Raw genomic sequence first — 15,269 nt, forward strand, 5'->3', positions numbered from 1 at the left:
ATAAAAACTTCACCACTCTAAAGAAGGAAGATAAATTTCAATTTTCAAAACATGCTGTTCATAAAGAACATTATTTAAAAGCACAAAGAACATTATTTAAAATATTCATAAGATTTTAAAATAATTGATATATTTACCAAACTACAAATTTGAGCTAAGTTACCAAGATGTAAAAACTATTTTATATTACAGTACAAACATATTTAACAACTTTAAGTTTCATAATTTAAATTCTACATCACTATAAACTCCGGGGTTTTTCTACATCACTGTAAAATCCCACACAAAAGTTTAGGGATACCGAACATGAAGACACAAGAATGATGGCTGTTACTGTTTGGAGAAAGGGAGGTAAGGTATAATTACAAATATGTCACACCAAACTTGGGAAGTCTGGGTTCTAGTCCCAACTCCAAAATCAGTTAATTGTGATGTCTTGAATTGGTCATTTAATTTTTCTGGGGTTCAGTTTCTTGATCCATAATATAAGAAGTATCCTTAATAACTTTTAGCTTTAGCATTCTACTAAAATAATCTACATTTTAAGTTTTAAAATACATAATTTTTCATTATTATAATAATGTAAGTAAATTTTTTTTAATTTTATTTTATTTTTAAACTTTACATAATTGTATTAGTTTCGCAAAACATCAAAATGAATCCGCCACAGGTATACATGTGTTCCCCATCCTGAACCCTCCTCCCTCCTCCCTCCCCATACCATCCCTCTGGGTCGTCCCAGTGCACCAGCCCCAAGCATCCAGTATCGTGCATCGAACCTGGACTGGCAACTCGTTTCATACATGGTATTTTACATGTTTCAATGCCATTCTCCCAAATCTTCCCACCCTCTCCCTCTCCCACAGAGTCCATAAGACTGTTCTATACATCAGTGTCTCTTTTGCTGTCTCGTACACAGGGTTATTGTTACCATCTTTCTAAATTCCATATATATGCGTTAGTATACTGTATTGGTGCTTTTTCTTTCTGGCTTACTTCACTCTGTATAATAGGCTCCAGTTTCATCCACCTCATTAGAACTGATTCAAATGTATTCTTTTTAATGGCTGAGTAATACTCCATTGTGTATATGTACCAAGCTTTCTTATCCATTCATCTGCTGATGGACATCTGGGTTGCTTCCATGTCCTGGCTATTATAAACAGTGCTGCAATGGACACTGGGGTACACGTGTCTCTTTCCTTTATGGTTTCCTCAGTGTGTATGCCCAGGAGTGGGATTGCTGGATCATAAGGCAGTTCTACTTCCAGTTTTTTAAGGAATCTCCACACTGTTCTCCATAGTGGCTGTACTAGTTTGCATTCCCACCAACAGTGGAAGAGGGTTCCCTTTTCTCCACACCCTCTCCAGCATTTATTACTTGTAGACTTTTGGATCGCAGCCATTCTGACTGGCATGAAATGGTACCTCATAGTGGTTTTGATTTGCATTTCTCTGATAATGAGTGATGTTGAGCATCTTTTCATGTGTTTGTTAGCCATCTGTATGTCTTCTTTGGAGAAATGTCTATTTAGTTCTTTGGCCCATTTTTTGATTGGGTCATTTATTTTTCTGGAGTTGAGCTGTAGGAGTTGCTTGTATATTCTCGAGATTAGTTGTTTGTCAGTTGCTTCATTTGCTATTATCTTCTCCCATTCTGAAGGCTGTCTTTTCACCTTGCTAATAGTTTCCTTTGATGTGCAGAAGCTTTTAAGGTTAATTAGGTCCCATCTGTTTATTTTTGCTTTTATTTCCAATATTCTGGGAGGTGGGTCATAGAGGATCCTGCTGTGATGTATGTCAGAGAGTGTTTTGCCTATGTTCTCCTCTAGGAGTTTTATAGTTTCTGGTCTTACGTTGAGATCTTTAATCCATTTTGAGTTTATTTTTGTGTATGGTGTTAGAAAGTGTTCGAGTTTCATTCTTTTACAAGTGGTTGACCAGATTTCCCAGCACCACTTGTTAAAGAGATTGTCTTTAATCCATTGTATATTCTTGCCTCCTTTGTCAAAGATAAGGTGTCCATATGTGTGTGGATTTATCTCTGGGCTTTCTATTTTGTTCCACTGATCTATATTTCTGTCTTTGTGCCAGTACCATACTGTCTTGATAACTGTGGCTGAAGTCAGATAACAGAGCCTGAAGTCAGGTAGGTTGATTCTTCCAGTTCATTCTTCTTTCTCAAGATCGCTTTGGCTATTCGAGGTTTTTTGTATTTCCATACAAATTGTGAAATTATTTGTTCTAGCTCTGTGAAGAATACTGTTGGTAGCTTGATAGGGATTGCATTGAATCTATACATTGCTTTGGGTAGTATACTCATTTTCACTATATTGATTCTTCCAATCCATGAACATGGTATATTTCTCCATCTGTTAGTGTCCTCTTTGATTTCTTTCACCAGTGTTTTATAGTTTTCTATATATAGGTCTTCAGTTTCTTTAGGTAGATATATTCCTAAGTATTTTATTCTTTCCGTTGCAATGGTGAATGGAATTGTTTCCTTAATTTCTCTTTCTGTTTTCTCATTATTAGTGTATAGGAATGCAAGGGATTTCTGGGTGTTGATTTTATATCCTGCAACTTTACTATAGTCATTGATTAGTTCTAGTAATTTTCTGGTGGAGTCTTTAGGGTTTTCTATGTAGAGGATCATGTCATCTGCAAACAGTGAGAGCTTTACTTCTTCTTTTCCAATTTGGATTCCTTTTATTTCTTTTTCTGCTCTGATTGCTGTGGCCAGAACTTCCAAAACTATGTTGAATAGTAATGGTGAAAGTGGGCACCCTTGTCTTGTTCCTGACTTTAGAGGAAATGCTTTCAATTTTTCACCATTAAGGATAATGTTTGCTGTGGGTTTGTCATATAGAGCTTTTATTATGTTGAGGTATGTTCCTTCTATTCCTGCTTTCTGGAGAGTTTTGATCATAAATGGATGTTGAATTTTGTCAAAGGCTTTCTCTGCATCTATTGAGATAATCATATGGTTTTTATTTTTCAATTTGTTAATGTGGTGTATTACATTGATTGATTTGTGGATATTGAAGAATCCTTGCATCCCTGGGATAAAGCCCACTTGGTCATGGTGTATGATCTTTTTAATGTGTTGTTGGATTCTGATTGCTAGAATTTTGTTAAGGATTTTTGCATCGATGTTCATCAGTGATATTGGCCTGTAGTTTTCTTTTTTTGTGGGATCTTTGTCAGGTTTTGGGATTAGGGTGATGGTGGCCTCATAGAATGAGTTTGGAAGTTTACCTTCCTCTGCAATTTTCTGGAAGAGTTTGAGCAGGACAGGTGTTAGCTCTTCTCTAAATTTTTGGTAGAATTCAGCTGTGAAGCCGTCTGGACCTGGGCTTTTGTTTGCTGGAAGATTTTTGATTACAGTTTCAATTTCCGTGCTTGTGATGGGTCTGTTAAGATTTTCTATTTCTTCCTGGTCGAGTTTTGGAAAGTTGTACTTTTCTAAGAATTTGTCCATTTCTTCCACGTTGTCCATTTTATTGGCATATAATTGTTGATAGTACTCTCTTATGATCCTTTGTATTTCTGTGTTGTCTGTTGTGATCTCTCCATTGTCATTTCTAATTTTATTGATTTGATTTTTCTCCCTTTGTTTCTTGATGAGTCTGGCTAATGGTTTGTCAATTTTATTTATCCTTTCAAAAAACCAGCTTTTGGTTTTGTTGATTTTTGCTATGATCTCTTTTGTTTCTTTTGCATTTATTTCTGCTCTAAGTTTTAAGATTTCTTTCCCTCTACTAACTCTGGGGTCCTTCATTTCTTCCTTTTCTAGTTGCTTTAGGTGTAGAGTTAGGTTATTTATTTGACTTTTTTCTTGTTTCTTGAGGTGTGCCTGTATTGCTATGAACTTTCCCCTAAGGACTGCTTTTACCGTGTCCCACAGGTTTTGGGTTGTTGTGTTTTCATTTTCATTCGTTTCTATACAAATTTTGATTTCTTTTTTGATTTCTTCTGTGATTTGTTGGTTATTCAGCAGTGTGTTGTTCAGCCTCCATATGTTGGAATTTTTAATAGTTTTTCTCCTGTAATTGAGATCTACTCTTACTGCATTGTGGTCAGAAAAGATGCTTGGAATGATTTCTATTTTTTGAATTTACCAAGGCTAGCTTTATGGCCCAGGATGTGATCTATCCTGGTAATGTAAGTAAATTTTAACTTTCTTCCCTTTGAAATTTTACTCACCAGAAGTCAGATCTTTGTAGTTTTGTTGGTTTGTTAAAACCTGAGTAAGAACAGACCGCATTGCTCCTCCCATTTTAGTTAGATCTTCTAAAAAGGAAATTTGAGGTTCCAAAAGCTGAAGGACTTTATTAAGGTCTTTCTCTGATGGAACATCAGCTGCTAAAAAAAAAAAAAAAAAAAGCAATCAATTTTCTTTAAAATATTTTGCTAAGAATAATATTTTATTCCCTTAAAAACACAGTAACTTAGAGAACAGCATTTTATAATCAAAAAGTTAATTTAAGAACTCTTCAGAAAGCAGGCACCTACTCAGCACCTAGCTAGGGTAGACTTGTTTAGGAATTCAGTCCTCTAAGAAAAGACTGCTGGAGAAAAGAGATGACTTCATAAGGTATTAGATGTCCCAAGTAGCTCAGACAGTAGAGAATCTGTCTACAATGCAGGAGACGTGGCTTCAATCTCTGGGTCAGGAAGATCCCCTAGAGAAGGAAATGGCAACCTACTCCAGTATTCTTGCCTAAAGAATTCCATGGAGAGAGGAGCCTGGTGGGCCACAGTCCATGGGGTTACAAAGAGTTAGAAATGACTAAGAGACTTTCTCACTCACTCACTCACTCACTTACAAAGTATTAATCACTTAATCTGTGTAAAATGCATTCAACTTATGGTTCTATACTTAACAGATATATACATGTAATCAAAAGATCATCTCAAAATTAGATGAACAGAGTTCAAGAAAAAGTTAAGATTACTCTCTAAAACAAAACAAGACAGAAATCAAATATATTCAGATAGTATAAGAATATTAGGACAAAAATATGCCAGTTCTAAATTAAAATCTGTGTAGCAAATAACCCATCCTTTATCAATTCCAAAAATACAGACTCATGTTAGCTAAAGGTCAAAGCAACTAATTAGAAAAATATGAATGTTTTTACTAAAACAATTTTAAAATACCAGGCAAGATATGCTGGTAAGAGGGGAAGAGAAGAAATCTAGAAATCTGGACAGCAACGTAAAAAGAACAGTTAAGAGGAAAAGAAAAAAAAGATGTCTTAGAAAAATGGAGATCTAAAAGAAAGACATGAAGAGAGAGATTTAGAGCTTAATCATAACTGGTTAAAAGAAGAATGCATATAAGGGAGCTAACAGGGGGCTTCTGTGCCCAAAAAAGGAGACATCAAGTTCTTTAAACATTTATTGAATATCTACTTTATGACCAGCACTGAGAAGCAAAACTAAGTAAGACATAGTTCCTAACCCCAAGGAACCCCCAACCTAGTTCAAAGATAATCTGTGAATAAAATTCCAGATAACTCTGAGTCATGGAATCCAAGCCAAAAACCTTACTTTCTCAGTGGAAAACCATACTGTGTATTATTCTTCTTTCTGTTCTCCCCAATGACTTATTAGTAGAAATTTAATTAACATTTGTTTTTTATTTCCAGGGGCTCTAACACAGGCTCTGACAGAAAGGATGGTAGGGTGAAATGGAAAATAGAACTCCAGGTAACTGTCCAACCATGAAATTATCTCAGCTTTCATTATCTCAGATTAGATGATTTCAAGTACTCTCTTTTATCTTTTTTTTTTTCTCTTTAATTTCAAACAGTGATCTATACACAAATGAATGCAGTAGTTTACTTTTGCACAGACATAAGAAATTAATGCTGAGTACAAGCAGTAATACAGAGAGGAAAACTTCATGAACCTAAGTTCACAAAACTCATCTTAAAACAAAAAAAGTGCTTCCATTCATTCCTTTATGTTTTCGGATAATGGTAACATAATTATCAAAGCTATGTACCTATGTCATCCACCTCTTGTAACTGCTAAGTGTCACCAAGGAAAATATAAATATAATATATACTCTTATATTAATTACTCTTTGATTAAACTAATGGTAAGCTTTAAGATTTGCATAATGTGATTTCTACCTATTATTTTTCTAAAATAGGACACTTGCAGCATAAAATGTGAATATCCAAAAAAAATCTGTTAACATATGTGAAATAAAATGGAAGGAAATTTCAATAACCCTGCTGGTCTCCAGTTCCTTCATTCCAAAGAGAAAGCAGTTTGGGACTAAATCAAAACAATATTCCTTTCTCTATTTTAATGCATACCAGAAGTATTTGACAAAAGACTGTATATTCTGCTTAAAATGTAGAAGTGAAGAACTATAAGCATTTACTCACAATGCAAATAACATAATAGTTTTAGAAATGATGACGATACTATAATTCTTCACACTTCTAGATGCAAGAGAGAAGATAAACATGTGTGCCATAGTTTCAAATTGGATTTAAGATTACTTACAGTATTAAATAATCTAAAAGCTCTAAAAGTAATGCAAATGCAGTCCCTTAAATGATAAAAATGCAAGTATCTCTAGAAAGGCAAAAGACATCATAAAAAGTTAATGTTTGGTTCATACCACTAATTGATACCTGTAATTCACAATGTCAGATTAAGAACTTTAATAAATGATATCTAAATCAAGACATTTAACTAAAGCATATTAATCAAGATTGTGACTACATCTTAAAAAGTAAGAATAATATTGGTAATTTGCATGTTTCTTTTCTCTTTTCAATACAATCAGGATGCTCACAGATATACATTCTACCAACAATATGGGAATAAGCAATTTGTTCCCTAAGTTGTTATATACAGAGGGGAATAAATATATATACCTCTACAAAAAAGGAGGAGGGAAAGAGATTGGTGAAATAGTTTATCTCCTAAAAATCTAAGTTAATGTCAAACACTTTCAGGACTTCTTAATTCTGCTCTATCACAATATAATCACAAATTAAATCACTTCAATCCCATAAAATAATTATTTCCTCTTCTCCAGAAGGCCAAATTAGTTTGATCAGAGACATTTACAACCGAGCAAAAGAGACTGCCACATTCTGCCTACTACAAGGTATCTATGAAGTCATACAATTGACATTTAGTGTGCTTTTATTTAGTATATCATAGTCATCACATAAAAAACATTAAGCCAAAAAAAAAAGGTATCTGAAAAAATTCACCTCATTGTTAGTGCTAAACTTTGTTAATTGAGAACTTAAAAAGAGTACTAACAAAAAGTGGATTAAACATACCTGGTTCATTATAGCCTTCTCTTAAATACTGAATAAGACAAAAAATAAATCTTGGAAGAACAAATTCAGACATCATCAGTAAGTCTTTGGGGACACAAGGAATATTTGAACTTGATTTAATTTGATGCCTTTTGCAAAACCTGTAATAGGAAAAAGAAAAAAAAAATTAATGGTGCTGTCAAATCTGCTAAGAATATATTAATTCTATTTACAATATCCATAAAAAGAATGTGGGCCAATATCAAAAGGAACGTATTACTCTTTTTATGATTTTAAGGCACCAAGTTAAAAGAATATAGTTTTAACTGGTCTTTAAATAAAAATTGGCACTGAGGAAGATTTCTTCCTAATAAAACATCATACCAGTTACATTTCAACTAGAATACAAAAAGTAAATCTTGTTACCGACTTTATACATTTTAACTGCAATTTATTAGTTTCAAGGATTAATTTATTACTTTCACTCTTTATAAATCATTAAGTACAAATTGATTATTTTCCAAACTTGGGAATTATAAACTTGGGATTATTTTAAAAACTTGCATTTTTCATTCCTTAACTATTTTGAACTTATTGCATTAATGAATAGATAAGTGATACAAATACTTAGTTTATTTGAAAAGTATATACACTTAAGTATGCACATTTCTTCTGATCTTATACTAATTTTAAAGTATGACTGGTATATTTGAGCAAAACTGAAGTAAACTATTTTATATTTATAATCTGAATAGTCATAAATAAGGTATTTTGTGACTAAACACAAAATAAACACACTAAACATAAAACATACCTAGAAAGAAACTTATTACAACAGATGGAGAAACTATTTTAGCTGAAAAACATAAAAAATCTGAATAGAGAAAAACCACATTCCCAATGGAAAAACCTTTAAAAAAAAAAAAAAAAAGTCTCTTCCACCAAACGCAATGACATTAGATTTAAATTTCAATGGGACTAATCACTAACTAATTCTAAAGTTCAAATGGAAAATCATATGTGTGAAAGAAAATAAGTAAAACGTCTTACAAAATGATTAATGACAGTGACCTACACTTTAAAACATAGGACAAATCCAATAGAATTTAAAATATGTGTAATGTCTCTATAATGACCCATATGAGCAAAGAATCAAAAAGAGTGGATATATGCATATATATATAACTGATTCACTTTGCTGTTAACTATACTCCAATAAAAGAATTTTTTAATAAAAACAAAATAAAATCTGTGATATTATGATATCAATAAACCACAATGGATTCCAGAAACAGACTATGCAATGCCTAAGTCAATTAATGTGGGGGGGGGTAGAAGATTTTCAATAAATTGCTAAAGGACTAATTGATTACATGCAGGAAATAAATTTGATCCTTATCTTATACCATATACAAACTATATTCCACATAGATGAAAAATCAAGCAGGAAAAAATTTACCAGGAAGAAAATAAACTATTACTTATATGATCTCAAAGAACAAAAGTCAAAGTAAGATTTAAAAACAAAAGTCATAGAAGAAAGATAAAAATTGGCTACACAAATTCAAAGTTTCTATGCAGAAAACAATTATAAACTGGAAAAAACATTTATAACATATAAAAGATTAATATCTATGATCTTTAAACTCTTGAAAAATGGGTTAAAAAGAAAATAATTCATAAAAAAATCATCCAAGGTCATGGGCAATTCACAAAAGAAGTGAATGACCAACAAACATATAAAAAGATGTTCAAGTTCTGCAGTAATCAAATGAATCAAGTTTATTAAAACAAAAAATGAGCAATTAGAAAATCTCCATTTTGTGATACCTATAAAATAACTGACCCATGCAATGGAGTCATTAAAGAAAGGCTTAAAGAAAAATTTTCCACTTAGAGAACAGACTGTTACATCCATATCAATCTTAGTATCACCACAGGAGAGGAAACAAAAAAATCAGATGCTATGATGCTTCTGAAGTACACAGTGCCATTTACAAAGAGTTTTTACCAAACAAGTTGAACCTAAATGACACTAGAGCTAAGTAGTGAAGTCTCTAGAGCTAAGAGGTAAAGAAACAAGTTAAATGACACCATAAGAAAGCAAACAGAAAAATCATGAAAGTAGAACATTATATAGGACAACTGACTCCACTGCAACTGATCACTGCAACCTATCAGTGGCTGAGAGGAAAAGGAGGTAGAAGGAGCACCAGTTAAAGAGCTTGAAAGGCCCAGTAGCCAAATTAACATGTGAACGGAATCTAACCTAAACCAACTTGAAAAAGGCATTTTTTAGAAAACAGAAGTCCAATTAAGAACTGAGTACTAGTTTGTTAAATAATTTTATTAGGTAACATAATAGCATTGTGGTTATGTAAGTAAATGTTGATGGATATTTAACAGTAATAAGGAATTAACTTTGTTTAGGTATGACAACAGCATTGTGGTTATCACTGAATAGGACAGTCCTGTCTTTTACATATCTCTATATAAATGTTTATGAATAAAATGCTACAATGTATGAAATTAGCTTCAAAATAATTTGGTTGTGTAAAGGAAAATAAGTAGGAGTATACAAAGCCCAGCTTGAGCTGTTAACTGTAGAAACTAGGAGACTGATAAGGGGTTTTGTTATATTATACTTATTAAGCAGAATGTGGGCCAATGTCAAAGCCAATAAAGTACCATCACTTTCAGATTTTTAAGACATCAAGAAAAAAGAATGTAGTTTTAATTGGTCCTTAACAGAACATCACCAAAGGAGTTTTTTCCTAATAAAATATTGTATCAATTAAGTAACACTCATTGCTTTTAGACCTGTGTGAAATTTTCTCCACTAAAAGGCTAAAAAAATTTTTTAAGAAAGAAAATGCATTTTTTAAAAGATGAATACTGAAGCGTACTGGGGGGGTGATCAAATATGTTGGGGATTTGTTTCAAAACACTTTGGCAAAACAGAAAAAAGGCAAAGGAGGCAAACGAGTCAAAAATCTTGATAAACATTGAGTCCAATGATGGGTTGCTGCTGCTGCTGCTGCTAAGTCGCTTCAGTCGTGTCCAACTCTGTGCCACCCATAGACAGCAGCCCATCAGGCTCCTCCGTCCCTGGGATTCTCCAGGCAAGAACACTGGAGTGGGCTGCCATTGCCTTCTCCAATGATGGGTTATGGAGGTTCAAAGTTCTATCTTTACCTTTGTGTATGGTTGAAATTTTTGATAACATAAAAATGTTTTTTCATCTTGCAAATTAGGGAAAATTCACTTTATTAACTCGTTGGAAAGCATGTTCAGAAATTTGTTATCATACTCGTGGAAGGGTAAATAGATCCAGTTTTGGATGACATTTTAACAATAGAAGGCAATGGCATCCCACTTCAGTACTCTTGCCTGGAAAATCCCAGGGACAGAAGAGCCTGGAAGGCTGCAGTCCATGGGGTCGTTGAGGGTCGGACACGACTGAGCGACTTCACTTTCACTTTTCCCTTTCATGCATTGGAGAAGGAAATGGCAACCCACTCCAGTGTTCTTGCCTGGAGAATCCCAGAGATGGGGAAGCCTGGTGGGCTGCCGTCTATGGGGTCGCACAGAGTCGGACACGACTGAAGTGACTTAGCAATAGCAATAGCAATTAATACTTTAGGCTTCCCTGGTGGCTCAGACAGTAAAGAATCTGCCTGCAATGCAGGAGACCTGGGTTCAAGCCCTGGGTTGGGATGGTCCCCTGGAGGACAGCATGTCAACCCACTCCAGTAATCTTGCCTGGAGAATCCCATGGACAGAGGAGACTGGCGAACTACATTCTATGGGTGGCAAAGAGTCAGACACAAATGAGCAACAAATGAGTAACAAATAAGCACAGCACAGCATTAACACTTTAGGTATTCATAACTTTAGCTGAGCATTTCTCTTTCTTGTAATTAGATAGAAATAATTCTAAATTTGCAAAAATATATCTACAGATATATTCACTGTACCACAGTTTGCAATGCAAAAAAGTTAGGAATTACTCATGTAATAGAATAAAGATTAACCAAAATTTTGTAGATCAATAAAGAACACTGAATTTGTTATAAAGAATGAGGTAGATCAACAAGTACTTAATTGGAATTATATCTAAAATAAGTGAGAAAAGAATTGCATACCATACATATATATGTACATATATATAAAATAACCTCTTTTATAAATAAAATTTTGGAAAAAGAAAAGAAAAGAAAATGACATCTGTAGGAAGAAAAATACTTAGAGAAATGTACACCAAACTTGGTAGAAATTAACTGAAAATGGGATACAGCATACTTTTACTGTCTACATGAATTGTACCTACAATGTTTAAATTCTGTAAGATAAATATATGTATAACTGTATAATCAAAAGGAAAAAACCTACCCCCAAAATGAACAATAAGTTATGTCATTCATTTGGCTTTAGTTCCACAATTTGAACATTCATTCTTAACCTTTTTTGGCTAATAGAGCCTTTTCAGAATCTAATGAAAGTTATAACTCTTTCTTAAGGAAAAAAATACACAAACATACAAAAATAAAACAGAGTGCTCACATACTACTTAAGTTTATCTACCCTTAAAGCAGAGCTTCCAAACATCAGGCCAAGAGATTATAGTGTAGAGACAGGTAGACTACCTCAGTCCTCACACAGGTAGACAGGCAGGGTCTGAACAGCCTCCTCAGATGCTTTTGTTTCCCATCCAAATATCATTTCCATATTTATCATAGAATGAAAAAAGTTAGAAAAAAAAATTAAGTTACACCCTAAGGGCTTCCCTAGTAGCTCAGCTGGTAAAGAATCCTCCTGCAATATGGGAGACCTGGGTTCAATCCCTGGATTGGGAAGATCCCCTGGAGAAGGGAATGGCTACTTGGTCCAGTATTCTGGCCTGGAGAATTTCATGGATCGGATAGTCCGTGGGGTCGCAGAGTCAGACAGGGCTGAGCAACTTTCACTTTTCATTTTCACTGTTCATTACACCTAAAAGTCTAAATCTTTATTTAAAGGGAAATAGGAACTTAAGACGGAGAAAGCAATGGCACCCCATTCCAGTACTCTTGCCTGGAAAATCCCATGGACGGAGGAGCCTGGTAGGCTGCAGTCCATGCAGTCGCTAAGGGTCGGAAATGACTGAGCAACTTCACTTTCACTTTTCACTTTCATCCATTAGAGAAGGAAATGGAAACCCACTCCAGTGTTCTTGCCTGGAGAATCCCAGGGACAGGGCAGCCTGGTGGGCTGCCGTCTATGGGGTCGCACGGAGCCAGACACGACTTAAGTGACTTAGCAGCAGCAGGAACTTAAGAACTTCTTTCAGATGGGGTACACAAAATCTAAGTAAAATCAAAGAAACTTAAAATTCTCCCCTAAACCTAATATAATTTAACTGAAGTGCTTATAAGCATGAATGTAGAAACAGAAAGCTTTCTGTTTACGAAAGAAAGTAATTCAAAAGAGCTACTGAACAGACAGTGAAGAACATTTCAGTTCAGTTCAGTCCCTCAGTCGTGTCTGACTCTTTGCAAACCCATGAATTGCAGCATGCCAGGCCTCCCTGTTCATCACCAACTCCAAGAGTTCCCCCAAACCCATGTCCATTGAGTCGGTGATGCCATCCAACCATCTCATCCTCTGTCGTCCCCTTCTCCTCCTGCCCCCAATCCCTCCCAGCATCAGGGTCTTTTCAAATGAGTCAGCTCTTTGCATCAGGTGGCCCAAGAATTGCAGTTTCAGCTTCAACATCAGTCCTTCCAAAGAACACCCAGGACTGATCTCCTTTAGAATGGACTGGTTGGATCTCCTTGCAGTCCAAGGGACTCTCAAGAGTCTTCTCCAACACCACACTTCAAAAGCATCAATTCTTTGGCGCTCAGCTTTCTTCACAGTCCAACTCTCACATCCATACATGACCACTGGAAAAACCATAGCCTTGACTAGATGGACCTTTGTTGGCAAAGTAATGTCTCTGCTTTTTAATATGCTGTCTAGATTGGTCATAACTTTCCTTCCAAGGAGTAAGCATCTTTTAATTTCATTGCTACAATCACCATCTGCAGTGATTTTGGAGCCCAGGAAAATAAAGTCAGCCACTGTTTCCACTGTTTCCTCATCTATCTGCTATGAAGTTATGGGACCATATGCCATGATCTTAGTTTTCTGAACGTTGAGCTTTAAGCCAACTTTTTCACTCTCCTCTGTCACTTTAATCAAGAGGCTTTTTAGTTCTTCTTCGCTTTCTGCCATAAGGGTGGTGTCATCTATGTATCTGAGGTTATTGATATTTCTCCCGGCAATCTTGATTCCAGCTTGTGCTTCCTCCAGCCCAGCGTTTCTCATGATGTACTCTGCATAGAAGTTAAATAAGCAGGGTGACAATATACAGCCTTGACATACTCCTTTTCCTATTTGGAACCAATCTGTTGTTCCATGTCCAGTTCTAACTGTTGCTTCCTGACCTGCATACAGGTTTCTCAAGAGGCAGGTCAGGTCAGTGTCAATTGAGGAATAACATTTCAACCTGGAACAAAGGTGAAGGAACAGCAAGAATGGTCTAAGCAACTTGGAAACTTAGGTTACAAAAATAACTATAAGATACTATGAGTGTGTGCTAAGTCACTTCAGTCGTCTCCAACTTTGCAACCCCATGGACTGTAGCCCACCAGGCTCCTCTGTCCACGGAATTCTCCAGGCAAGAATACTGGAGTGGGTTGCCATTTCCTTCTCCAATAAGACACTATGAAATTGACAAACAAAATTGGTTTTTGCATTTTAGTCTGAGAAATAATATGGGGAACTAAAGCATCTTACATATCACACAGCAAGTGCTCAATAAAGGTTTGGTGAAACAAAGATTTAATCTAATAGTAGAATTCCAAAAATGATTTCAAGGGCATCCAATTAAAAAAAAAAAGAATTCATTTAATAATCCCAGTTTTCAAACATGTTTTTAAGAACCCCTATATGCCTGGCACTTAGGCCTTAGGAATAGAGGCCTTGCTCTCATGCAGCTAACTTTCTTTCGAGGGGAGAAGCGGGTTGAGGCAGAGGATAGAAAAACAAATTAATATGAAAAATAAGCTCTACAAAATAATACCACAGCATGATTTATAGAACGGGTCCATTAGGCACCTTTAAATTGGGTTTGTCAGGGAAGGCCTTTCTGAAGACTTGACATCTGGGCTACAGACCAAATGAAATGAAGGAGCTAAGCTAGGCTAGGCATGCAAAGCTCGTATTGTCAAGAGGTATGACAAATGAGACTACATACAATCAGGTTCTAAAGATCTCTTCCCAGGTGAATAGAGAGAGGGCTTTTAGACAATCGGTATGGCTCCAAAGGAAAAATGGCAGGAAGTAATGTGTTTGCATTTGCAATTCACAGGTCACAGATTTTTTTCTTCAGGGAACCCAACAGTTCTGAATGAGTAAGAAGGTTAAATATTTCTTAGTGAAGCAGGATGTTATGGCAATAAATAGGATAGTCAAATAGAACTGTGGAAACAGTTGATAAAATAGCATCTCCAAATTTTATTTTACCTCAACTTTTTAAAAAATCTTCATTGAACTGACAGAAAATTGCCCAAAAGCAAAGTGTTCAGCTCAATGAGGTATCACAAACTGAACACATCCATGCTAGCAGCAATCAGATCAAGCAACAAAATATTATCAGCATCCCAGAAACCCTCCATCTGATTCCCCTAATACCAAATTTAAATGACTGAAAACAGAGTTCCTATACGCTGAAAAAAAGAGACGGGGCAGAACAGGACAAGAGGGAAAGGGATAGGATGGCAAGAAAGAAAAAGGACCAGAGGATTCTGGTCATCCATTTGCAAATTACTAAGATTTGGCTGGGGGGAAGAAGGCCAAGGAGAAGCCAGCTCAAATAACTCAACCACATATTTCAAAAATTAGAAAAGCATCTGAGATAAGCTCCCTAAAAATTAGACTGTGGCATGT

The 15,269-nt window shown here is 35.2% G+C and overlaps 1 protein-coding gene across 8 annotated transcripts in view; it reads right to left on the reverse strand.

Moving 5' to 3' along the window:
• Positions 1-15,269, reverse strand: part of UBR3 (ubiquitin protein ligase E3 component n-recognin 3) — a 200,227-nt gene that overhangs the window by 158,338 nt on the left and 26,620 nt on the right. For 6 of the 8 annotated variants that reach the window (XM_025275200.3, XM_025275199.3, XM_025275197.3 and 3 more), the window contains exons 2-3: positions 7,320-7,459; positions 4,207-4,365 (exon numbers count right to left, since the gene is read on the reverse strand). In XM_025275200.3, the coding sequence (XP_025130985.2) occupies positions 4,207-4,365; positions 7,320-7,459 (299 nt within the window). The remainder of the gene's footprint in view (positions 1-4,206; positions 4,366-7,319; positions 7,460-15,269) is intronic. The other 2 variants (XM_025275209.3, XM_025275194.3) reach the window with 1 other exon arrangement.

The sequence above is a fragment of the Bubalus bubalis genome, chromosome 2 (genome assembly GCF_019923935.1).
Source record: "Bubalus bubalis isolate 160015118507 breed Murrah chromosome 2, NDDB_SH_1, whole genome shotgun sequence".
NCBI classification, from domain to species: Eukaryota; Metazoa; Chordata; class Mammalia; order Artiodactyla; family Bovidae; genus Bubalus; species Bubalus bubalis.